At 32.5% G+C, this 27,936-nt stretch overlaps 1 protein-coding gene across 1 annotated transcript; it reads left to right on the top strand.

The window, feature by feature from the left end:
• The first annotated feature begins 82 nt into the window (after window positions 1-82).
• LOC148230226 (cytoplasmic aconitate hydratase-like) lies at window positions 83-27,936 on the top strand. The gene is made up of 20 exons (XM_088198637.1): window positions 83-211; window positions 399-491; window positions 2,621-2,787; window positions 2,852-2,997; window positions 3,066-3,135; window positions 3,322-3,517; window positions 3,577-3,707; window positions 4,119-4,290; window positions 4,364-4,464; window positions 4,536-4,652; window positions 20,707-20,970; window positions 23,649-23,768; window positions 23,827-23,983; window positions 24,044-24,150; window positions 24,212-24,340; window positions 24,400-24,536; window positions 26,963-27,139; window positions 27,200-27,296; window positions 27,366-27,551; window positions 27,619-27,936. Exons 1-20 carry the CDS (start codon window positions 205-207, stop codon window positions 27,727-27,729), a joined length of 2,685 nt encoding a protein of 894 aa, XP_088054763.1. The 5' UTR covers window positions 83-204; the 3' UTR covers window positions 27,730-27,936.

Below are 27,936 nucleotides of genomic sequence, written 5' to 3'. Positions count from 1 at the left end.
TGTCACGAAATGTTGGGTATGGATCGACGTTGAATATCGATAAAATATTCGTTGATTAATTCGGCCGCGCGGAGCGCTAGTTGCGATTTGGGGTTTGGCCTCGCGGAGATCGTACGTGCCGTTGACGTAGTGCGAGTGGGACTTTGACACTCGTCGCTTCTCATTCGCATTCGCAGTCGCGTTTGGTTCTCGGCAGCGTAAACTATGGCAGGTAAGAGTCCGTTTACACTAATTACGCCAAATACCGTATTTTCACACTAACGTCTGGTCCCAAAAACATAACCTATGTATTGACATTGCGCAATATATTGATCAACATCTCGATTAGAAAATCGCACAAAGTTTTACTCTAGTTCTAATTTATTCATCCATGTAACAATATTATTATTTCGTTTTAGGAAAAAATCCATACGATAAGCTCCTGAAGGAAATAACCGTCGAAGGAAAGACTTACAAGTTCTACGATTTGTCGGCTCTGGGAAAACAATATGGTATATATGTACATATGTATTTATCATTCTAATATTACATAACATGTTTTTAATATAATAAAATAATAAATCCACATATAGCTTACATGTACAGTTTTACAATTAAAATGATAAGGTATAATATAAACGTCAATATGTTTTTATCAGTTAATTAATACAAACTTTTTGCACAATAATATGCGGTATAGTTGTGAATTTAAACGTGCAAATAAGTGGTACAAAAAGGCGGCAAAAACAAATTGCGTTTTTGATGAAACTATTGAATAGATTAAAATTCTTATTGTTTTTGCCATCTTTTATTCCAGCAAAATATTCATTAATTAACATTGTTATTGTTTTTATATGACGAAATAAATCTTATAAGTTAAATTCATATAAAAACAAGTTAAAGTTGGAAATTTCAATATTTTAATGTTCATAAATAATAATCGCTATTTATCGTTTGTTGTTAAAATATTTATATTTTCGCTCTAAAGTAAGAGAAACATCATTTGCTTCTATAAGTAAATTGATTTCATCTTAACTCCTTTCGTGTGGAATTAAATTTCATAAAAAGATAAAGATTTAATTGCGATTTTTTTAAATTTATATGTATATAGTGATTCCCTGCTGCATCTATATTCATCTTCAAAATTACATAAAAAAATCTATTATAAAACGTAATAATAATCAAAGCGAAAAAGTTTGAAAAACAGTAAGTAAAATTAATTACAATACAAACATACAACTTACAAAAAAACATAAATAAAAATACAATACGATTCTGGATTTTATATCAAAATAAAATAAAAATACATGTTTAGAAATATATTTTCCAAAATCATATAATATTTTTTTCCTAAATTATGACTTACCATTTTCTCTAAGATTCTTCAGTCAAACATTGACAATGTTTTTTGTAATTTACTTTTATATGGTAGTCCTTGAAACAGGGTCGCACACATAATGCAGGTTTCTCAATACATTTGTGGCAATAGTAGGTAGTCTGCTTTCTTATACAAGTTCCTTTCCCCTTTTATTTGCATGATGAGGGAATTATACTGTGCACTTGACAATTGGGCTGGTATTTTTTGCCCTCATACTTTGTTGGAAATTGTCCACCTATCAATAGAGTTTTGGTTGGGTCCTTTATCTTTCTTCCTCTTCTGGTAATTGCTTTTTTTATAAATTCGGATAATAAACCGTCAATCACCTGTTTGCGAAATTTTCTTTGGCAAAAATTGTAAACAGTGAAACTCAAGACACACCAATACTTTTCGACTTCAGAATTCAACTGAATGCAAACTATTGAATATTTTATATGTATCCAAACATATATTACACATGTGGAAATCGTTGGAATGCTAGATCTTTGACTAAAATTTAGTATATATGGTAAAAAGATTTTTTTTAGCACGCCATCGCCGTCGCCGTGGAAAAGCTCTGCTATTTAACGTTCATATTAAAACTTTTTATAACAAGGTTATGACTGACAATAAGTCAGAATCGAACAAAGCCCATCTAAACCGAATTTTGACCAATAGGAGAATGCAAAAAAATAATTATCCCTTCTCAGAAGTAAAAAATTAACGTCAAAAGCAATAAAATCGTATTTTCGCCGTTGCGATGGAATCGCTTGGTTATCTAGGTTCATATTAAGACTTATTATAACAATATTAAGACTAATTGAGAATCGAATGAAGTGCATTAAACCGAATTTTGACCAATAGGAGAACGCAAAAAACAATTATCAGAAGTCAAAAATCCACGTCAAAAGCAATAAAATCGTGCTGTCGCCGTCGCAGTGGGAACGCTCGGTAACGATCGTTCCCACTGCGATGGCGAATTATCACTTCTGAGAAGTGATAATTGTTTTGCGTACTCCTACTGACAAAAATTCGGTTTGAATATACTTTGATCAGAAGTCCATAGTAATAGAGGTAAGGAGAGCTATCATATTTTTAAAACATAGTGTAATAACTCCCCCCCCCCCCTCAAATAACGCCCCTAATAAATATAACCTAATTTCATATTATACATTTTGTATAAAATACTGTATAATACACTTTCTACTTAAAATTTATCTATAAATATAATCAAAATAAAGCACTCATCGTTTTCTATTTTAAAATTAATTTTTTTATTTTTAGATCGTCTACCATTCAGTGTGCGCGTTTTGTTGGAATCTTGCGTGAGGAACTGCGATGGATTTCAAGTGCTCGAAAAGGACATCGAGAAAGTCCTCAACTGGGAGACGAATCAGAGCGTCGAAGGCGGAGTCGAAATACCGTTCAGGCCGGCTAGAGTTCTACTGCAGGTCCATCGAAATCCAATATTTCATTTAACGATTGAGAAAAAATATAACTCGTATACTTTCGCAGGACTTTACCGGAGTACCGGCGGTCGTCGATTTCGCCGCCATGAGAGACGCCGTCAAGAACCTCGGTGGAGATCCAAATCGCATCAATCCAATCTGTCCATCCGACTTGGTGATCGATCATTCCGTTCAAGTCGATTTTGCCAGAGCGTTTGTTACATATTTAGATAGCATATTATTATAGCAACGTCGTATTTTAATATAAATTTAAATTTCAGTTCTGACGCTCTTCAAAAAAATCAGGAGTTGGAATTTGAGAGGAATAAGGAGCGATTCATGTTCCTTAAGGTAAATAAATATATTTGTTTTCATTGCAAAGTTACATGTAAAATTACATGCTGGATTTAACTATATTCGCTAGTTTTTTTTTTCGATTTTATTTATAAAAAGTGTTAGCTATACTGATACAATATGTAATTTTACATTTATGTACCAAAAAAATGGATTGTTGTAATCTTACTAATTTGTACGTAGTGGGGAGCTACGGCTTTCAACCGCATGTTGATCGTACCGCCCGGATCGGGAATAGTTCATCAAGTCAATCTGGAACATTTGGCGCGAGTCGTTTTCGCAGAAGAAAATAGTTTGCTGTATCCTGACTCTGTCGTTGGCACCGATTCTCATACTACAATGGTGAACGGCTTAGGTGTTCTCGGATGGGGAGTCGGAGGTATTAAAATAAAATGACTAATCCATTAATTATATTCATTAAAATACATTTATCGATAGGAATCGAAGCCGAGGCTGTTATGTTGGGTCAAACAATATCTATGTTGCTTCCGACGGTCGTCGGTTACAAACTGATCGGAGATCTTGGACAACTTGCAACTTCAACTGATCTTGTTTTAACCATCACTAAGGTACTACTCTAACACCATTAGATTTTTTTTGTAGAGTTCACCTAAAAGTCTTGTTTACTCTGACAAACATGAAATGCTGGAGCACCTAAAAACCCAACATCCGGCAAATTGTAGCCGAGACACCACCTGAAATGCAAAAGATTCAGAGGCGGCCATTTAATTGATATTATTTTTCATAATTAATGAAGTACATAAAATATTCAATTAATAAAAAAAAAATCCAAAGATATCCTTAAATAAGTGTGGTTTTCTTTTTAAAAAAAGTTTAGAAACTATAGTTGGATTACCTTTATATTTTAATAAAAATATTTCTTCTTGATTAGAGAATCGCACTTGAAAAAAAAACTTACCAGTAAAAAGTCCATGTTTAATTATGTACTGTGTTTGCGCTTATAATCATTTTCATTTTAGCACTTGCGTCAATTGGGAGTTGTCGGAAAGTTCGTCGAGTTCTTCGGCCCGGGGGTCGTCAAGCTCAGCATCGCCGACAGAGCCACAATCTCCAACATGTGTCCGGAATACGGAGCCACCGCTGCCTTCTTCCCCGTCGACGAAAGATCGTTGGAATATTTAGTTCAAACCAGTAATATCTCGAGACATTAGTAATGAATTATTAGTTTTAAATTATTTTATTAGCGTTGAATCGCGATTCGTAGATCGTTCCAGTGAGAAAATAAAAATTATCGAAGCATACTTGAAGGCGACTGGACAGATGAGAAATTATGCGGACCAAAGCCAAGACCCGATCTTCTCGCAGGTACTTACTTAGTTTTAACGCAAGTCTGTGTCGTTGTAAATATTGAATGAAATTCTTTTCAATTTATGCAGATTGTCGAGCTAGATTTGAGCACTGTCGTGACATCCGTGAGTGGACCCAAGAGACCTCAAGATCGAGTGTCCGTTTCCGACATGAAGAAAGACTTTAACGAGTGTCTGGTGAATAAAGTAAGTGATATTTTTAATTATTTATTTATTTTGAAAATAAACATGCAATGACTCAGCATCATCGCTGAGCTGAACATAAACGATCCTACAAATAAGAACTTATAATTTAATATTAAAAAACCCAATTCTGAATTAACTAATATTTTATTAATGGTTTTAGTTTATTTTTTCATATATTTACATATGACTTTCAACATTATATTTTCCATGAGTTATTAATATAGAAAACTTTTAACTTATTTATAGTATTTTTGTAATCTTTATGTTGATTTTTAAAACCTATGATATTAGTAAGGTAATATTTAAAAGATTAAAAATCAAAATATACAATATTAATGATCTATATGTTATGTTTATAAATAAAAAATATAAACAATTCGTACATAATGCACTGTGAGATGACACTGCTTGTAGTATGTATACTCTAAAACAGTGTTCCGTAACCTTTTCGATATCGCGGACCTCCCCCCCATGATAAAAATGTTTTTTTCAAATTTTGTATAAAAAATATAGGGATTTAAAAATATTAAAAATAAAATATACCTAAATTTTAATTAATATTTTATTAAAACTAAAAAAACAATTAAAATATTTTAACTAATAACATGAATTTATAATGAATATAAAATGATACTTGTTAATTAGCACAGCGTCACGCTCAAAAACCATCAGTTTTACTCCCCACTGCGTTACCTGTGAATCATAAACGCGCGAACGCTGTTGTCTCAGTGTCACGGGTAACACAGTGGGGAGTAAAACTGGTGGGTTTTAAGCGTTGCGCCCTGCTAATTAACAGATAGCTATAAAACATCAATATTTATTTAACCATTTTTTCTACATTTGTATATTTTGATTATGACTCCTGGAGGCAAAACCCACAGACCCTTTAGGGTATTTGGACTACCGGTTGCGGAACACTGCTTTAACACCCGGTGTATAAAAATATCATTCAGCGGCTTTATAATTTATTTTTGAGAACAAAAGGGCTCATTATTACTATTCATATTCAATAAAAAGCTCATGGACCAGTTTTTCGATTGGCATGCTGTATATGATGTTTTGAGAAGAAGGGATAAAAATCAATAAGATACTGTGTCTTGGCCTACATGGTCTGGTTTTTTTTTTAATTTGGGGATCAATTTGCATTGTTTTAGGTTCTCATTTAGTCTCTTAACGTCTCAGTGAAAACAAAAGGCAGATCTTTGACACCTTTTATTTTTGAAGTGTGAACCAAAAAACAGTATAAATGGGATTTTTACGACTTTGTATTGAATAAAAAGCCAGAAAAATCCAATCACAAAATATTAAAAAAAAAAAACAAACATAACTTTTACTAATTGTCTGTCTACAGTAAGCTCTCAAGTCCTATAAGCATTTAAGGATTGGTAACCCTAAGGTGTGTGACTTCGTAACCAGTAACACACATGTGGAAATTAGTGATAATTATATTAGATTATATTACATATTGCGACAGACTGATTCCTCTCTGTTGTGGTGCTCGTATGGTGAAGTTGATCCCTCTCTGGTGCAAACGTCCATGATAGTATGCTGCCCACGGGCGGCGGGAGTCTGTTGGTCTCTAGTGTCTGCCGGAGTCTGCGAGTAACTGCTTGTGTCTACCCTCTCCTCATTGGAGTCCAGGTTTAAGTATCTAGGGCTGCAAAGCTTGCTAAGCAATCACAATCATTCAGCCAATCGCTGTATTCTCTTCTTAGAACACAAAATAAGTAAGACATTTGCTTGATGAATATCTCTGAGGTCAAAGAATTGTGTATGTGTAACGGGAATATTTGTCTTCCAGTGAATCATTGTTTTCTATGACCGTTTCATAACAAAGAAATATTCATTCGATGCACCGGAGAATCTTTGCATGTTATTTATGAGGTAACCCTTTAGTTCAGGTCGAAACGAGAGCCTTTGTATGATCGCACTATTGTTAAATAATCATTTCAAAAGGAGATTATAATAATAGGCGAGATTAGCGTTATAAGTCGTTTATTCAAATTTATTATCCTGCTTTCCGTTATTCTTTCTTGATGTTTACGAAGCAAGGGCGAATGGCATGCTTGCTCCGTACTGCTCCCGGATTGTGCTCGTTCAGGCTCCTTGGTTGGTGTGCCAGAGTGTTCCTCTCGTCGTGGTCGCAAAGGAGAGTGTCCGTTCAGCCGGACGCCGGGGAGTGAATGAGTCGTTCCGACGGTCACCGGGGAGAGTGGTTTCTGCCGTACGTGCCCCTCCTTTTATAGCGGCAGCGCGTCCCGTGCCAGGCGGCAGTGCTTGCAACAATTCTTCAGATACCATTATAACACTTGATAGAAAATTAAAATGGAACTTGAATTTAAAACTAATGGATACAGAGCTTACATCCTTATAGCAATAAGTGCAGACATGTCAGTGCCTCCTAAAAATTAAGTTACAAAATCTCAACTGGCAGCTTGAAGTTTACCCATACAGATTGATGTGATTTGGAAGAAAAAAAATATTCGGTGTATGAAATGTTTTTTTATTAAGTAAGTAAAACATGTATTTACAAGTTTTCTCTGAAAAGGTAAAATATTAGTAAATACAATAGCTGCCCGTTTGTTCCGTTCTTATTAAAACGTTACAATCTCACTTCGCCGAAGATCGATTTTAATCTGTAAGCATAGTCTGTGATAAAATTATTATATCAATTTATCACTAGAATATGTTTAACAAATTATCATCTCTCATGTGATCATTTGAAGACCGGTGCTTAGATTCCTACAAAAGTCGACAAAGCAACATTGTCGCAGCAGTGGTAACAAGGGTATGAATTATTGTAACACAAGCCTCGTTCTCACCGCTCTGACAATGCAACTTAACAAAGTATCTGATTCCATGTCGTAGGACTGCGAAGTCTTCGGAACGATATTAAACTCTCGTCGTATCTTAAGTCCCACAGCAAATATACTACTGCTGTGATACACCTTAATTTATGTATCGCAACAGAAGTATTTTGCTGTAGCGACTCATAAGGAAAACTGCTGGATTGAAGATTTATATCATACACTTAACATTGGTGAATTAACTTCATGACATTAAACATAATTCACAAGCTAAATCACCAAAGATAAGTATATAAATAATTCGAATTTTATCTTGAATTCTGCGATGACAGCGCCGTTGCAGTATCTGGAATGTTCTTCGGATCCTTGGTATTGCGATGGATTGCTTCTGATGGTAGTCTGCTTCTTCGTATCGACGTCGGACTCAGGTTGGGAAGAACACTGCAATGGCTGGAGCTGGCTGACGGGTAGATGATGCTTCTGCTACTGCTGCCGCCTTCGGGTGGAGCTCCCGTCGAAGTGAATAGTTGTGCAAGTTTCTCGCCATTTATATCGGTGCGGCGGATTGGCGTCGATGCTTTGCAGAGATTCAAAATGAGGGTGGGGAGTATGCCACAAAAATTTCACACTGCGCGGTGTAATAAGCTGCGAATAATAAATATAATTTACTAATATGATTAATTTTAAAATATACGAATATCGAATCGTACGCTCCTACTGTGGAAAATATCATTCAATTTCTGTTGTCAGCTAAGTGTTGTTTATTCGGAGGATAGTTTGAAATCTTACACAGAGAGAGTAGCATTGACAGGGTCGTCATTTCGGGGGGAGGGGTCATTTGCCCCCCTTAAAATATATATAATTTATCGGTTCGGTGATTTTTCCGGATAGAATTATTCCGGACTTTTGCGGACAGGAGCTTTCCGGACACTGATTTTTCCAGACAAAAATTTTGACAAAAAAATATTTTTAATATTTTATTAAAAAATATAATTAAGTTTTAAGTTTGAACAAGTATAATTTCAGAGATTCAAGATCGGTTACTGCTTCTGTGAAATTCATATTAGGATCTTGCAATGGCTTTTGATTTGATTTTTTTTAATAACGTTCCAGAAATTAAACAAAACAATGAAATTAAAATTCAAAATATATAGCAAATGTGTTGCATCGCTTCTAGTTTCAAACGTCATATCTGGATCATTTAACAAATTTTCTTAAAAGTTTGACTAACGTGTCCTCGATAAATAGCTGTGACAGCTTCTTGTGCTACAGTGTGTTTCTAAATCGCGTTTTAATATCAGTGGTAAAGCTTTTTTCTAGCGAATAATAGAACGAGAAAAAATGCTTTCAACTGTTCCGAAAAATGTAACCACCACTGGATCTTGCTTGGGTGAGTGTGTTTCAGTCAAATTTAAACTATGGCTATCACAGTTTACAAATTATATTTTTGAAAATGGATTATTATATAAAAGCAATAAAATCGTGTCGGTGCGTCGCAGTGGGATCGTTCGGTAACGAGCGTTCCCACTAAGGATTCCAATCCTGGACCAAAATTTTGATCCCGGGATTTCGGTATTGCAATTAGTCGATCCCATATTTATTTAATATTAGCTATGTTATTTTATCGATAAAAATAATTTAAAATGAATAATACAATATAATATTTTTTCATCTGTTTTTTATAACGTACGATGTATAAAGTGCGTATAATTTTAGACTTGGGTTTAAAATAATATATTAAAAATAAAAAAGTGAAACAGTTTTATATATTTATTTGAGAACATAAAAAATGAACATTTGACAATGTATGTACATATGTATAATAATACATTCATTGCCACAATTAATGTGAAACATTATTTTTAATAAAATGCACGAAGTAACATCAAAGAATCAAGCGTTTCGTCATTTAGCCTGGATCTGATTATGGTTCCTAAGCAGCCTGCTGCTGAAAAAGCATTTTCAGCCTCTACACTTGTTGGGGGTATTGTCATTAAATATCTATATATTTTAGTGTATCAGTTCAATCTGTTCGGCTTCGTTTTTCTACATGTTTTCGTAGAGAAAATAATAAATAATGAACACAAGTTCTACCGCTAATTTTAGAGGTTTTAATACTTGTATAATTTCTTCAATTTTTATTTTCATTAAATATCACCGAAAAATTCTTTATATCTATTAGAGCAGGGTTTCCCAAACTTTTTGAGCGACGGAACACTTCGCAAATCCGAAAATTTTGGCGGAACACTTAGCTTATTTTGCTGTGCCCAACTTCTAGGTACTTAAATCTTCGCCTTCATTATGAAGTAGAATATGTTCATTCTTTTAATTTACTCCAAATTTTTGTGAAATATCTATTTAGGCTCCATGGAACACATATTTTGGATTCGCGGAACACCAGTGTTCCGCGGAACATAGTTTGGGAAACCATGTATTAGAGTTTTTTGTGTACATATTTTAAAAAATAAAAATCGTTCCAGATTATTATAGACTGTTTCATCTGGTTTTACAATATAATATAAGTGAAAGTTCTTTTCCATGCTTGTTTTTTATATATTTTTGTAAAATATAATAATTTTTAGTTGGTAATCTTTTAAATATTGCTACGAATTTTCTGATTCTTAACTATATCGTTGATGAGGTTATTTTCAGATAAAACTATATTTTCAGATTCAGAATAAACCATTGTAAATCTTTCTTCATCTTCGTATCCATCAGTAAATTGATATTGATAATTTTTTTCATAGCATGATTCCAAAGATTCAGTTGGAATTTTCTTGTAAAAGACTTCAAAAATGGCGAGGTTAATTACATGAACGATGCATAATTGCTGTTCAGGCATTACAAGCAGTGGCGTAACTATGGTGGGGCGGAGGGGGCGGGCCGCCCCGGGCGGCACTTGCTTGGGGGCGGCATATTCGCGATGGGATCGTCCAGTGTGGCTCTTAACCCTGAATGCACTAAAACATATATAAATCCACGAATAACAAGAGCTTAATAATAACCAATTTATTATTTTAAGAAATGCTGATTTTATGATCCTGCAAAAAATGGGGGGGGGCAATTTTAAGGATCGCCCTGGGTGGAACATACCCTAGCTACGCCACTGATTACAAATTTCCTATAAATAACGCTTACCCCGTTTGTTACTATAGAAAATATATCGTTATATAATGATATATGATGGTTTTCAAGACATTTTTTCAATAATTGAACACAAGCATCGGCTGTCATTGATCCATTCACCCGAGATAAACCAATATTCTAAAATTTTCCAGTTTCACTTTGCACATTAATGTTCATGTAGCGTTTATTGTCAAACGTCAAACTAAAACTTTCTCTGTTTTTTTTACATTTATCAATTTCATATTTCGAATTTTCTTACTGTAATCGACTACACGATTCCTTATCGAAGTTACAGAAGAAGGAAGAGATTGGTATTGTTATAAATGATACTATTAAAATAGGCGAGAGGTAGGTTGTAAATGTGTTTATTTCGACGGTAAAAATGATACAAAAGTCGCTCGTGGACTGGTTAACGAAGCGTAGACGCGCGGACGGTCTAGGCTCCGGACTCCTCCTGGACGTGGACAGGTTCTTGAAGAGGGAGAGGTCTTCCCATTCAGAAGTTCTTGATGGGACGAAGGAGAATCCTCCCTATCAGAAGTTCTTGATGTGACGAAGGAGATTCCTCCCTAGTTGGATTCCCAACGAGAAGTGAAGAGTAGAGGGAGAGTTCCTCCCGGCTTGGATTCCCAAGAAAGAGTGATTTGATCCGGCCGTGACCCTCCTTATATAGTAGTCGAGGCACGTGCCGGATGCAATTGGTTGGTGGGGGAAAACCCTTCTGTGATTGGGTGTGGGTAGCTCGTCTCCGATAGGTCCGTTTCGCGCATGGATACGAATCGAAACGTGGCGCGTCGAAGTACGATTATAACAGTATCCTTTGGCTATTAGAGCAGCTCTCAAATCAATCGATATAATAAATATATTGAATGGTAAACCATCTCGAGATGTCATCCATGAAAGCACAGCGTCGAGTGATTGATCTTTTTTGGTTAAAAAATAGTTTTCTTGGTAGAATTGATAGAAGATGGCTCATGAATTTTCATTTTGTGTATTGAAAGCAGATGTGTATGCAGTCCTTTGGTAGATCATCCGCCAGTTTTTAAAACCACACTGCACTCTTTACATTTAGCTGTAGCTCTATCTGTTGATGTTAAAAAGTATTTCCATATCGAATTAATATCACCATCTTTTTATGAATATTATATTTTGGTTGTTTATCCATTATTGAAGGGCGAAAATATTTTATTAAAATACCAGGGTATGGGTCTCGTTTTAATGCGATCTGATAATTAATTTCAATTAAAAATATTCCTGGTTATATACTATCTAACAGAAGCAATTTTTTGTTGATTTGCCATTTTTTTTAATTTCAGTTTCTTATTGTTGTGAAATGAGGGCTCATTAAAGGTAATAAATAACGTTTTTATTTATGGCAAATCCATTTCGATCCAGGATGTTGGGATTAATTTTAAAATTTTATGTGTTTGACATTCATTAAAACATTATTTATCACCTTAAATGAGCTCTAGTTTTGTTATTTTATTTTTCGCACTCGAATTCATTTCAATACAATGATTTTTTGTATTCCATGTTATCATCAATGCGTAGCGCAGTAAATAATTTATTGTCCGCGGCATCCGGTGTTCCACAGAAGTCACGTGCAACTCGCGCAAGTACCTATGTAGAAGCGGCCCTCGACTTTCGCACATAATTGGTTCCTGAAAATGTGTGCGAATGTTGAATGTTCGAAAGTAGAGGGAAGTAAAAATGTGTGTATTTTAAAATATTTATTTATCAAGTAAATATAATATGTTTAAGAGGCGTTTAAGTGGTGTTTGCTTTTATTCTCTTTCTTTTCTTCATATATTATAACATGCTATGTCTTTATTGATCGCCCTACGCACTTGAGATATGCGTTCTCCACTGGGATCACAATCTTCTATAATATTTAAAAATTTGTGAAGATGCGTGGAGGCTTCATTCATATTTTTCATTTTTAAAGAATTTTCCAAAATAAACCTGTCTCATCTACATTAAATATTTGGCTAGAGGAATATTCTCCATCTTCAATAATTTTGGATATTTAGGAAATAAATTCTTTTGCAGCATCTTTATCAGCATCAGCCGATTCTCCAGTAAATTTAATATTATGAAAAGAATACCTCATTTTAAATTGAAAACCAACCGTTACTTGCTTGAAAAACCGTGTTAAAATCTTTTTTTAATCCATCCTTCCAATCTTTGTGCAAACTAAGAGCTTTTGCTAGAATAATTGAAATACTCAGAGGGACATCTTTTTGATGTTGGTCATCGATCCATGATGACAAAGATTTTTCCATTTCATCCATGCTTTTTTTGCCGTGTTTTTTTTTTTGGAAACATATCGAAATATAACGATTTTGTTAATAATAATTCGATTGTGCTTGAACAATCAATTAATCCCAAAAATTTCGGGGTTATGACCAATATACATGTTTTTTAGGAAGAAATATATACATTAAAACAGTTTTCATTGAATATATTTTAATAAATATTACGTCGTATAAATGCGTAGTGAGAAATTTATCGTTTTTCACTTTGAAATGTTCGTTTTTACTTCATATAAATACTATTTAGTTATTTAAAATACAAATTTTATTTAGTAATCTGAATTAATTTATCCAAAATATCATGGTATATTAAGCCGCGCATGGAGAAATTTTATAACGTTTCTTTTATACGAAGGAAACGTAGCGAATTATTTTATGATAATTTTTAATTATGATATTAGAGAATATTTTCTTAACTAGGTCATTGCTTACACGTGTTATCGTTGCAATATGAAACTTAAAAAGCTGCGCTCAGCATCTATTGTATTGCAAATGCAATTCGAACTTTGTCGGCAAATTCTAAAGAAAAATAATGAGATCATCGGCGTCGAATAGTCTGATTACCAAATATGGTCATTTGGCGGAATGCCTAATTACTACCCGATGATTCGATTTTTTCAAGATAGAGAAAATATCTCTCTGCGCGGCGCGAACATTTACGATTCCTTAACCCTTTTTATATATTTTTAATTTTTATTTACGTAATTCCGCATGAGAAATAAATGATTTATTCTGCGTTTACAAACTGATACATTAAAATTATAAATATAATACGTATACTTACATCTAGAAAAATATAATAAGTACAGTGTACTTACTTACAGTGAAGTGACCCATTTCAGTTCTGCAAATATCATTTTTTTTAACGTGTTACGATGTCACGACTAGAACACATATATGGTTGTTAGGACCAAAAATATTCACATACCCGAATAGTCTTTTTAATAGTCACATTTTAATTATTTTTACCCGCAGCCAAAAAATGTTGCCGAGGCCTGAGGTACACTATTTTAAAAGAACAAATAATAAAAATTATATAATGCATATGATATATGTATTATTTATTGACTTAATTTTATATCATTAAAGTTGCATGAATTCATTAAAAAAATATTTTTTAATTTCTTTGTAATTACTTATAATTGATTTTGGTAAATCATTAAAGGTTTTAAATGCAATATATTTTAAAGAATTTGTGCCAACTTAACAGAAAATGCTTGGAGGGTTGTGAAAATCCTCGAGAGATCTAGTATCATAATTATGTTTCGACTTCTCGCTAGTATTTTTTTGTAACCATTAATAGTTAATATTTTGGTAGAATGGTATAATATGCCAAATATTTTATTTTATATATATACATATATCTTTCGTGTAACCATCATTTCCATTATTTGAAAGTATATTTATGCTAATGTTCGTTGTTTCGTCAAATAATACTGAAATATAATTTTCTTTTCTAATATGACTTAATAACGAATGCCACTTATATCAGTAGATATAATATAAGTGGCATTCGAATTTGATTTGTTTTTAGATGATATACAATGTCATCAACAAGCTTATACTTCAAAAGCTCTCATTTCCTTTGTTCTGCAATGGGTCTTATCACATTCCATAACAATTTTTGATAAAAAGATGTAACCCTTCGCGGTTATCTTTGATTACTTTCAACCTATCAGAAGTAATTAAATTTGTAATTGATTTCCAAGGATCGTTGAAAACTTGACAAAGATTTTCAGCTGCAGTTACTGAGTTTATATAATAATAATAATAATATAGAAAAAATCGTCCATTTGCAATGAATCATCTTTGCCATTTAGCTCTGCAAACTTTGTCAATGGTTTTGTTAGGCAAGTCTACAAATTTGTAAATTTTAATATTTCTATTAGCACCACAAATATCAGCAAATAGGACACAATATTTTTAGAATAGTCCTTTTTTGGTATGATAATAGTTGATATATATTTGATAAAATGCATTAACGGTTTACGATATTCCTTCATTACATACCAGGTGTTTTCTGTGTAGCTGAAAAATTACAAGGAACAGTTCTCCCAAAATAAAACTTAAACAATGGTAACCGGTTTTTTAATGTGTTCTAAGAAATCTTAAAACAAAGAGGTGTATGTAGCCGTCTCATATAACGTTTTGCAAAAGAGACCAATAATTTCGATAAAACGCAAATTTAAAAATCCTCATATGGATTCGTGCCCATATTTTGGTTTGATATAAAACGCTACATTAAACAATTATTATTAATCAAAATATGCTTCATTTACAGAAATGGTCTTTTTAATCCATTTTTTATAAAAAAATCTTAAATTTTAAATGTTGTGAGTTCGTCATAGACTTCTAATAATATCTCTGATTATTAAATTTCGTAATTTGTAGAAAGGTAGAAAAATGTGAGTCAAAATTTCCAATTCGAATTATTTTAATTTTGCTACAGAATTAGTGTAGTTTGAGGTGTTGCATTATCTCTTCATCAAGATCGGATGTTTTATGGTTAATTGTCTATGCATGGTTTTATTTTTTCCTGAATACCACCTTACTGTTTCCATATTTTGTTTCTGTGTATGTTTTGTACCTTTGCCGCCTAACCACAGAATAGAGAATACATAGAACGGCCGTTGCGTTCAAATACGCATATAAAAAACCGTTTGTAGCGCCAATTTGATTTGGGCGTCGAAGGCCTGAACTAAAACCCGACAGGACCGTACTCGTGTCCATCATAAATAAACATTTTTTAAATAATAATTTTGTCATTATTATAATCATTTTATAATTAAAATAAACAAATGTAACTTACATAATATGTAATATTGAATTCCGAATAACTTTAAATGAAACATTTTCCGTTCAATTATCTACTCTAATAACGAAATTCCCAGTATAACGAATCTTTAATTTGCCTCCGAAAAACTTTCATACAAAATGTTTTCATTGTAACGAAAAATGATCTCAGTATAACGAAATGTTTTGATACGAATTTATGAATGACGTTATTACTTGACACAATATTTCTAAGAATTCAGTTCGTTATTAACTTGGCATGTGCCAGATGTTTTCAAAAGCGACATTACATGTGTTTCGCTGACCCTCAAACTTTTTTTTATGTAAAAAAAAACGATCTGTTAACCTTATAAGAGGTTATTTTGATGCTGTTTTAATATGGTAATTAAAAATAAAATAAATATATATCATCTTCCTTACATTCAATATAACGAATTTTCAGTGTATCGAAATATATTCATTGGTTCCGTGAGCTTCGCTATATTGAGATTTCACTGTACAGTGCTTAATTTATTATTATCTAGCTAAGTTTTAAACCTATTCATAAATGATATACAATATTTAGATTTAACGTTATATATCTAAAGTTAAATAATATAAAAAAAAATCTGGAAATATTTAGTCAAGCTGTAAACCTATTTTCAAATGAATTGAAAATGTTAAGTAGTTTTTTATAGATTAAACCATTTTGACTATCATTGAAAATTCTAAATAATAATTTCAAAAAAATATTTAAAAAAAAAACCAGAACGTAGCAAAAATAATCCGAGAGATTTTAGAGCAGGCAGAACCGAACTCGACCGAAGTAACCCACTATATTCTCCGTCCTTGGCCAACTTCCAGAGAGTGTAGTCAGGCATTACAGCGAACGCCGCTTCTATATATTCTCTGTTCTGTTATCGTAGAGAACTATTTATTTTAGCAGGTAAAAAATGACTCACTATTGTTTTTGAGAACTAATAAAGAACAGACTGTTTTTGTCAGTTCGTGCGTTACACAATTGTTATTTTTCACCTTTCCTATAGCATCCATGTGTCGTGAAACGGTTGCAGGAGAAACCTTACAAGCTGCTGCAATTGTTTGTGGATTAGCTTCAACAATGTTACCCAATCTTTCTTCATCGACAGCAAATGGAGGTCTTACTTGCTAATTGAAAATCTATATTTTTCTAATTACAAACAAATCATTTTCCAATTGAACAAGAGATTCAATATCGACTAAAAAAAATAAACTATACGAAATTTAAAAATGAGCAATTTGGGTCTTTCGGAGATGACTGCAAATTCTAGAGTGTTGAATCAATGTATTGTATTTAAAGATGTGCTAGAATTTTCGTGGTCTATTGTATAATGCTACTGTGGTTATCTGCTCTTTTTTTCGAATATAAATTTGTGTTAAATCGTCTTATTCTGAGATGATCGCGAAGTCTTCGTTTGAAGGTAGATTTGTTCTAAATCATTGCGTTTGATGACGTGCTGGTGTTTCCAAGATGATCGTCAAAATATGATTATTAAACTATTTTTGATGGACTTCTTGTGGGAAATTATAAAAGTGGTTAGATAATAATAATCAGTATATTATATTCCATTTTTTATTTCCAAAAATAATAGTATACAATTAAGCGTATGTCATTCATAAAAAAAACATTTGTGTGTAGATATATCAGAAAATTTTCCATTGGTATTTTAGCTTTATGAATCGCAAATAAAGCTCATAAGCTGAAGTACCAAAGAAAAATTAACCGAATTGCATCACGACGCCCGATTGTGGCTGAGTTTCCACGTTTCAGACGAATCTACCCAGTGATAAATTCACATCACTATCAACTGTGTAGTTTTCATCGAAATGTAAAAACAGTATTTATCTTTCGGTGCAGTCTGAGCCTTAGCAATCCCAGACAAACTTAGCCCAGTGATAATTGATTGACAAAATCATCTGTGCCAAGCTTGGCTGAGATCGCAGCAACTCACTATCCACTTGATGGAATCTGTGGTCGAACTTCTAAACTTGGGAGAAACAGATGTTGTGATATAATTTTAATAACTGTAATATATCACAAGGACTGTTCCTTCCGCGTTTTAAATTTTTCTGTCGATTTGCGTTTGGCTCTGCTTTACCAACCAGATCCAGTGATAGCTTAATATATATCATCTGAATATGGTTAGTAAAGCGGTTACAAACTTATCCCTGCTTCTGTTATATCTTTTAAAGGACGAGGGTGACGATCTAGTCACTAGATAACATACAGTGTACTAGAACTCACGCTCGTTCTTCAAAAAAAAAAAAAAATTAAGCGTAGTCGAAATGCAAATTACTCTCGGAATGTCAAGTACAAACTTTGCAAATCTGTTTGCACTTTGAATTCCGAACGCAATTCGCAATCACTAACTCTATTGTCGTATTCCAAATGCCACTGTAAAGGATACTACGGCTGTGATACAATTTAATTCACGTATCACAACAGGAGTTCCTTCACTGTAACACCCACAAAAAACGCCGCTCGGTTGATGATTTACAACATACACTTAGCATTGATGAGTTAGCTTTATGATAATCATTTTAATTCATAAGCTAGTTCACCAATGAGAAGTATATAAGTAATTTAAAGTGCTAGTCTTGATTCTTGCGATTAATGTAAATCCGCGAATCTTGAAAGCTGACGAACGGCTTGGAATCAGACGCCGGAGTCTGGAGATAACTGCTACTGGAACTGGCCGATTGTCTGTGTTGCTTAGTTGTTGTCGCCTGGTGCTGCCGTTGTCGCCGCCGTGTGTGGCTCCGAGTGTAGTGAATTCACGGTCAATTTGCTCATCCTTTTATACCTCTGCGGCGGAGTGGCGTCACCTACCTGCGAAACTACTAGGAGGGGGTTAAAATCACATATGCATTAATAGATTTTAAAGTATTTATGAAATATATATTCATTTAACTTACTATTCTGATATTTACATAATTTTTCCTGCGCAGCCTAATGCTATTAAAATTATTTTTCTTAAAAAACATATTTTTTTATCACATTTATAATACGGCTTTCGAAACTAATCTGATACAAAATATAAATACAACAAAACTAACGATACAAATAAAACTTATAGCATTATTTATAGACTAAAAAAACTTTTGACACAGTAGACCATAACATATTATTAAAGAAATTAAAACATATTGGAATAATAGAACCAACGCAAAATTTGTTAAAAACCTACCTGAAAGTGTGGAATTCCACAGGGTTCTATTTTGGGACCTTTATTATTTAATCTATACATAAATGATTTAAAGCTATGTAAACTTGCAGGAAGGATACAACTGTATGCTAATGATACAGTGCTAATATATAACATACAAGGATATGCAAAGAAACATGCATATTAGTGAATAGATGTAATTAAAAAAAAAAAAAAACTAGCAATATGATATTTAGTGATAATTTTGATATCAAAAATAAAAATAAATATATAAAAATGTTTAAGGAATCGTTAAAGTTCGAGCCGCGCAGAGAGATATTTTCTTTATCTTGAAAAAATCGAATCATCGGGTAGTAACTAGGTCATTCCGTCGAATGACCATATTTGGTAATCAGACTGTTCGACGCCGATGATCTCATTAGTTTTGTTTAGAATTTGCCGACAAAGTTCGAATTGCATTTGCAATACAATGGATGCTGAGCGCAGCTTTTTAAGTTTCATATTGCAACGATAACACGTGTAAGCAATGACCTAGTTAAAAAAATATTCTCTAATATCATAATTAAAAATTATTATAAAATAATTCGCTACGTTTCCTTCGCATAAAAGAAACGTTATAAAATTTTTCAATGCGCGGCCTAACATACCATGATATTTTGTGCTAATATGAGCGCTAGATAATTAGCGATTGCATGATTTTATTGCTTTTGACGTAGATTTTTGACTTCCGAGAAGGGATAATTGTTTTTTTGCGCTCTCCTATTGGTCAAAATGCATCATATTGTTATAAAAAGTCTTATTATGAACGCTAGTTAACCGACGGCACGATTTTATTGCTTTTGACGTGAATTCTAAACCTTGAATTTGGTCTGAAAAATGTCATTTAATGAAATACTATGAATTTGAATGGAATCGAAATATTAAAAAAAACAACCATTGACTGACCTAATTTTGCCCCCCTCTGAAAAAATAAATGACATTTCTAATCCACTCGAGATGACTGTTGATCAAACAACTTTGCTTCTTTCTTCATGGAAAACACAAAATATTAGTTCTTTTTCTTCAGAGAAACAATATTAATCTTTTTATTCTGAATACCGAACTTTATGAGCTTTTTATTGCCAATGAAATATCATTCTCGACTTCAAAAATAATTTTTAAATTCAAACATTTTTTCAATCAACATTTCCCAAACTTTAGATCATTCATCAATAGTTCAATTTAATAAAAACAAAATTTGTTGAATCCTAAAAATTGATCTATTCATATTAGATCAGATAATATGAAGAAGTCTTACAGAATTTGAGGTGAGGCAGCTACGATAATAGAAAAGTAGTAACGATCTCAATAAATCGTTTTTTATTTTACTTTTAGACGTATACTTTATAGCAAACTTTGTAAATAAACTTTTCAAACATTATACTGAATATTACTTTATGTTTATAATCATTCCAGAATAATAAAAATGATAGTGATTATTAAATTAATCAAACGTTTGATCCCTAAAAATTAAAAAATATTTTGGATGCCATAATATGATACATAAAACAATATTCTTATCTCAAAATTGTATTTTAAGCCTAACAATTAAATGTATCAATATCCTTATCTCAAAATTGAATTGTTTCTTTGAATTTTCAAGCACGAAAGTTTACCTCAAGTTATTGTAAAATTTCTAGAAATCGATTTGCTAATTGCCTTCTCTAAAACATTGCGAAACTACATGCATATACCTGCTGTCCTTTCGCAACCATTGTGCACCTAAAATTAGTGAAAGCTGTTCATTTTTAAAATGTTGACTAATATATATATATTTTTTAATCACTTTCAGGTCGGTTTCAAAGGATTCGGCCTGAGTTCCGAAAAGTTGTCAACGTCCGCTTCTTTCACCTATCACGATATGAAGGAGTACACCATCAGGCATGGATCAGTGATCATAGCCGCCATCACATCTTGCACCAACACGAGTAATCCGAGCGTGATGTTGGGAGCTGGTCTTCTGGCTAAAAAGGCAGTCGAAGCTGGACTCAAAGTTTTGCCTTACATCAAAACGTCTTTATCTCCTGGATCTGGTGTTGTCACGTACTATCTTAAGGTTTGATATAACGATACTAATTATGATTCATGTAACTTATTATAAAGGTAATGAATAAAATTTGATTCATATCAAATTAAATAACAATAAATAATCGTTTATGTATTAACAGTTTTGTTATACTAATTGGAATTTTAATGTTACATTTGTGTCGAAACTGTATGAGTAAATTTATATTGCATTATTAAGTGCTAGATTTGTCATAACATAATTTTGGGTCAATTATAATAGAAGGTTTTTTTTATTTAATATTTATTCGCTTTAATACAACATATATATAATATAAGAACTATGAAAAATAAGTAAATTATAAATAGTGTATATTAATTTAAATTTTATTTTTCTGGAAAATAATCCTGATCTTTAATCATCTGAAGATAATCATATACATATTTTTTGGAAGATAAGAAGCATATTTATTTTATATTTTAAAGAAATGTATAATAAAGTATATTTTATCAAAATATTTCTTAAAAAACGTACGTTTCACTTTGCGCAGCCTTTTTCTAATCAAAAGAGTGTTTTACATATAAAATAACATTAATAAATGACAGCTAAGCAAATCTCGATAATTTCTTAAAAAAATAAATTAAAATTAAAAGAAATTACTCCTGATTTTATTAGCTTTTTTAAATAATTAAATTTTTAATGGATGGTTTATTTATTTTATACAGAATTTATAAAAAAAAAGTATCATTTAACTTGGTTTTATTTATTATGTTCAAGTTATTATTGTCTAAGTGAAAGTTGTCTTATCAGTAATTTAACATTTCTGGGGAAAAATATACACTTTTATAAAAAAGATAAGACAAGTTTAAATTTGTATGATATAATCAACAATGTTATTGGCAAATATATTATTTTATTAATTTTGTCTCAAATTTTTTGACCAAAAATTTAAAAAAATACTTTTCAATTGCATTTTTATGAATTATTATGATATACATATTTAATTCATTTATTTGAGTCTCAATTTTTATATTTTAAAGTAAATATTTAAAGCGAACATATAAAAAAATTTGATACATTTTTAACATTTTCTATCTAAAATTCATAATTATTTAAACAAGTTTAAAATTTACCATAATAGTATATTATAATCAATTATACGTTTGGAATTAAATGTAATTTGGAATATATTGTCAAAGTAAACATGTTTTAAAACAATGAATTTTGTAGAAACTTAAAAACTAAAACCAGAACTAATTGTACGGCTCAAATCTAGTTATCTCATCATTGAGGCAAAATAACACTAATCTTGTGTTATTTTTGCCACAAAAAATATTTAAATAAACATTTTTAATTTTTCAAAAAATTAATTAGTTTCTAAATTTGATGTAGAATATTGTTAAACAGCTTTGATAAGTTGAAGACATGTTCTTCTAGGCCTTATTTGGTTTCCGATTTCATTTTTAAGGGTTGCGAAGTTATCTTGCAGCTCCTCTATATTATATTTTTGTTATAATTCTTAAGACGTCATTATTTCCAGACCTTTGGAAATGCACAAAAGCGATGAAAAATGGTGACAAATTGTGCATAAAACTATAGATCAGTCGCAGTACCTGAAGGGTCAAACCTGGGACCTCTGCTCTTCACATTATTTATTAATGACATAAATTCGACAATTACATATTCAAGTCTTCTTCTGTGTGCATATGATTTAAAATTGTATAAATGCATTCAATCTGTTGCGGACTCCTTCTCTCTACAGAGTGATTTAGATTCTCTATGGTGATAGGCTTCCGCTAACCGACTGCCCTTTAATATCGGAGAATGCCATACTGTGTCATTTTTATTCCTATGATCTCGTTGGGAACATTTTGGCTAGAGAAACTTCCACTAAAGATCTTGGAATTACTTTTGAGAGCAAGTGGAGGTTGTCTTTATACATAAACGACGTCTGTGATAAATCTTCAAGATGCTCGGCTTTGCTATGAGAAACAGGTTTCACATTGACGCGTCCTCTATGACATTTTAGTTTGCAGTATATTTCAATCGGGATCTATAAATTGGAATCCCTGAATAAACTTATGATGAACGGGATCGAGAAAATGACACTAAAGGGCAGACGGTTGACGGAAGCCCATCTCCATAGAGAGTCTAAATCACTCTGTAGAGAGAAAGAGTCCGCAACAGATTAAACGCATTTATATAATTTTAAATCATCTGCGTACAGAAAAATACTTGAATTTGCAACTGCCGTATTTATGTCATTAATAAATAACATAAAGAGCAGAGGGTCCAGTTTTGATCCTTGAGGAATCCCCGAAGTGGTGAAATATTCTTTCGACAATCGACCGCCATAGGTTACAAATTGTCTACAATCACTCAAATAACTCAAGAATAACCGAGTTAAAACATCCCAGCAACCAAGGCTCGACAATTTTTTTTAATAATAACCCATGACAAACTTTGTCAAAGGCCTTCTCAAAATCTGTATGTATGACATCTACTTGAATATATAAAATGCTCATTATTTTTTCTTAATAAATAGTTAATTGAATTTATTTTTAACAAAACTTTCACTTCGATGACAATCAGTTTTATTGTAGATAAATAAATCAATATAAAAGGTTATATTTTATATAGAAAATTTATAGTAAAGAATAATTTTTATGATAAGTTCTTAAAAAAAAAATACCAATACATATTAATATATCAATTTTTATTTTAATCAGGAATCAGGAGTGATCCCATATTTGGAGAAATTAGGATTCGACGTAGTCGGCTATGGTTGTATGACTTGCATTGGCAATTCAGGGCCGATTGAAGAAAACATTGCCAATACAATTGAAAAGGTAATAAATATTTTTTTTATCTCACAAAACTGTTCTCAATCACCAAATTCATTTCCAGAACGAACTAGTTTGCTGTGGCGTTCTTTCCGGCAACAGAAACTTCGAGGGCCGCATTCATCCAAACACCCGTGCCAACTACCTCGCGTCTCCGCTCCTCGTTATAGCTTACGCCATCGCCGGAACCGTCGACATTGACTTCGAAACTCAACCCTTAGGTACTAAAATTATTTAATTAATTAAATACAAATCGTACATTTACAATAAAATAATTGTAGGTAAGAGGGAAGACGGTAGTGCAGTTTTCCTTGCCGATATTTGGCCTAGCCGTAAAGAGATCCATACCATCGAACAGAAATTCGTTATCCCCGCCATGTTCAAAGAAGTAAGTGTTTCGTGTTAATTAATCTTCTCGAATTGGTATTGCTAACTGTGTCTGTCGATAGGTATACGAAAAGATTGAAACTGGCTCGTCGTCTTGGCAAGCGTTGAAAGCACCCGAAGGAAATTTGTACCCGTGGGACAAGTCTTCGACTTATATCAAACATCCGCCATTCTTTGATGGAATGACTAAGGTATATTTATTATAAGCTTTCTTGTACAAATGGATTCTTATAGGAGTTGTTTATTTCAGGATTTACCGGTAATCAAAAATATTAGTGGTGCTCGTTGCTTGCTGAATCTCGGCGATTCCGTTACGACTGATCATATATCTCCAGCCGGAAGCATTGCTAGAAATAGTCCTGCAGCACGCTTCTTAGCAGAAAAGGGGTGAATAATTAAAATTTTATATAATTTAATGTTGATAATAGGGTATAGATTATTCTTATACAATAACTTATTTAAATTAAAGTCTAGTTTAGCTTAATAGATTTTAGAAATTGGCTATCTATGAAAGATTCATTCAAATATAACAAATCCAAAAGACCTTTTTCTCATTATTAAAGATTTTTACTGTAAAGTATATATCTATATTCTTTACAATAGAGATTCTTACATTCAGCCGAGTTTAACAACAAAAGAAAATGAGTCTCTGATTTGGCATGTTCCACATTTATGGAGAGAAGATAAGACAGAACCATTTTTATCTTTACGAAAATTTGTTTCATAAGAGCTTTTGTTTTATATAGTTCTTCACTAAAATATCTATAATCACCGTCGGCAGACTATTAGACCAGTAACACTGCTTTCGTCCAAATCGTTCCACCGTCACTAACCCCTTATGCCTCTCGAAGGCGATGATAAAATCCAGATCGACCACTGACTGGCCAACATTTGCCCCCCTCCTTGGATAAAAGCTGAAATGATGTCCCTGATTCTAAACAAGAAATTCTTGGGTTATCTCTGAGGAAATAAAAAAAAATAAATCTATCCTGATAATATTTTTTTAAATATGTCATTTTAGTGAAATCATATTGGAATACTTTTTCACCGGTAGATATATATATATATATATTTTTTTACCAGTGAAAATATAGTTTATCTTGCAGGTGCTAATAAAATTGATTTCAACTTTTCACTAGTGAAGTCCAAATACATTTTAACCAGTAGATATATATTTCTTCTAGCAAAACTATAATTAAACTGATAGGCGCTAATATGCTGCTCTAAAATATCTATGAAACTCAATTTTACAGTTGCGAAACGTCTATTTGCTGTTCAAACCCAAACCTAAACTAATGAAAGTTCTAAAACCAATTATAGTTTTAGTACTTCCATTAGGTCAAGTCCAAAATACAAACAAAGGCAACTCATCTCTCAGGGAATATAAGTGAAAGAAGAAATACACAGTCTTCGTATCTCATATATTGCTCTATATTTAGTCTGCACTTTAATATTATACTATGGGCTTCTGATATGAGAGTATTGGTCAAAGTATATTGAAACAGAATTTTGGTCAATTGAAGGGCGCAAAAACAATTATCGCTTCTCAGAAGTCAAAAATTCACGTCAAAAGCAATAAAATCGTGTCGGCGCTGTTGCAGTGAGAACGCTCGGTAATGAGCGTTCCCACTGCGATGGCGACAACACGATTTTATTGCTTTTGAAGTGGATTTTTGACTTCTGAGAAGGAATATTTGTTTTTTGTGCTCTACTATTGGTCGAAATTCGGTTTAGATGTGCTTCATTCGATTATATTGTTATTAAAAGTCTTCATAGCTAAATAACTAACCGTTTCCACTGCGACGGCGCCGATACGATTACCACGTAGCTCAAACATTGTAGGGTTGCACGTATTGGTGCATATTCCAATCTTCAATGCTTATATTATTTTTTTCTAAAATGTTCAACATGGATTTCCCCAATTTAGTACCATTAATTTTTGGTTCACATTCTGAATTAAATTCCGCACCATCTTCCTTATTGAATGAAAAAAAGGTCTAACGAGCCATATACCTGCCCTATAACTGTACGCATTTATTGCAAGTAGAGTTGATATTTATTTGTCAATTTAATGAAACATTACAGAACAAATCTAATGATTAATTCAAAATCAGCGTTTCATTTTAGTAAAAATATATGTATATCGCACGTATGGGGATGGAGAGCCATACTTTCATATGTACGAAATAATTAATAAATAATAATGTTTTCATTGGCTAATCATTTTAATCGTCATTACGCTAAGGCACATAAAATACTAATTAGTGAATTTTTATTCTTTGTAAATTTCTCACAATTTACATATATTTTGTATACCTAATTCCTAAAATATTCATTACTTAATTTTTCTCCAAGTATTTTTGTGCTCTTACGACTCTCTTTCGTCAAACGCTCATATGACTGTCTGCACATTTTACGCACTCTATTTTGTTACAACGCTACTTTGGTAAACGCTCTTATGATGCAGCGCTTATAATGCAGCGCTCTTTTGACGCACGCCCATTTGTCTGTGCTTATTTGTGAGTCGCCCTTCAGCTCATCAGTATAACTTCTAGCTTTTCAAACTTATTTGAAAATCTTACTCCAACGGATTACATAAAATGTCTTGACTACCCTTGATCTAAACTAGAGTTTCCAAATAAGAAAGAGATTTAACTTTTAATTTATATGTATTCTTCAGTTCTTAAGGTTCATTCGATTTTATTTGACCGTAAAGGTATCAGGTTTATAACTCATAATTTATAAAAATGTGGAAGAGTGAGCTTTATTAGTTGTAAATATTGAATATAAGTTAAAAAGGCTTTTATTTTCAGATTGACTCCGAAAGAATTCAACTCCTATGGCTCACGCAGAGGCAACGATGCCATAATGGCCAGAGGTACGTTTGCAAACACCCGCATAGTGAACAAATTGTTGGGAGGAGTTCCTGGACCGAAAACCAAACACATTCCATCAGGCGATGTCATGGATGTGTACGACTGTGCTCACAGGTATGATCGTGACCTATTAAAACGTCGATGAAATATTAAAATTCATTTTTATTACAATAGATATTCCGAAGAAGGAGTTCCTTTAATTTTGGTGGTTGGAAAAGACTACGGATCTGGTTCTAGTCGTGACTGGGCCGCTAAAGGACCGTTTCTTTTGGTAAGGGTCGATTCAGCATCAAATTGATTAATATAAAAAATAATGTAATAATATAAAAAAATAATTTAGGGTATCAAAGCTGTCATAGCCGAATCTTACGAGAGAATCCACAGATCGAATCTCGTCGGTATGGGCATTGTTCCTTTGCAGTTCATCGAAGGACAAAACTCAACATCTCTCAACATCACCGGTGAAGAGAAGTTTTCGATTCAGATTCCTGACGATTTGAAGCCGTTGCAGACTATCTCAGTTCAGGTACGTATCTGTAATTTAAATACAACGAAAAAATAACTTTTTATACGATTATTGTGATTATTTTTAGATCGACGACGGACGATCGTTCGACGCTATTGTGAGGTTCGACACTGAAGTTGATCTGACTTACTTCAGAAACGGGGGAATTCTAAACTACATGGTGCGCAAGATGGCCTAAGTTTGCTCAAGATTATCAAAGTTTTATATTTTTAATGTATAAATTATTTTTCACATTGTTACAAAATTAAAAATGTATTATGGCTAAGATTACTTGCACTGAAGAATGTGCTCTTTTCTATTATATTTGTTATAATAAAGGGCAGCTGGTAATGGGCATACTACATTTTATTATATTTCTTAAAGAATAAAAATCTTTATAAAGAAA

Source organism: Plectrocnemia conspersa, unplaced genomic scaffold, assembly GCF_051122295.1.
Source record: "Plectrocnemia conspersa isolate PC_06_02 unplaced genomic scaffold, ASM5112229v1 ptg000011l, whole genome shotgun sequence".
NCBI classification, from domain to species: domain Eukaryota; kingdom Metazoa; phylum Arthropoda; class Insecta; order Trichoptera; family Polycentropodidae; genus Plectrocnemia; species Plectrocnemia conspersa.
Note: the sequence above shows the minus strand (reverse complement) of the source record. Positions and strands in the feature narration are given on the sequence as shown.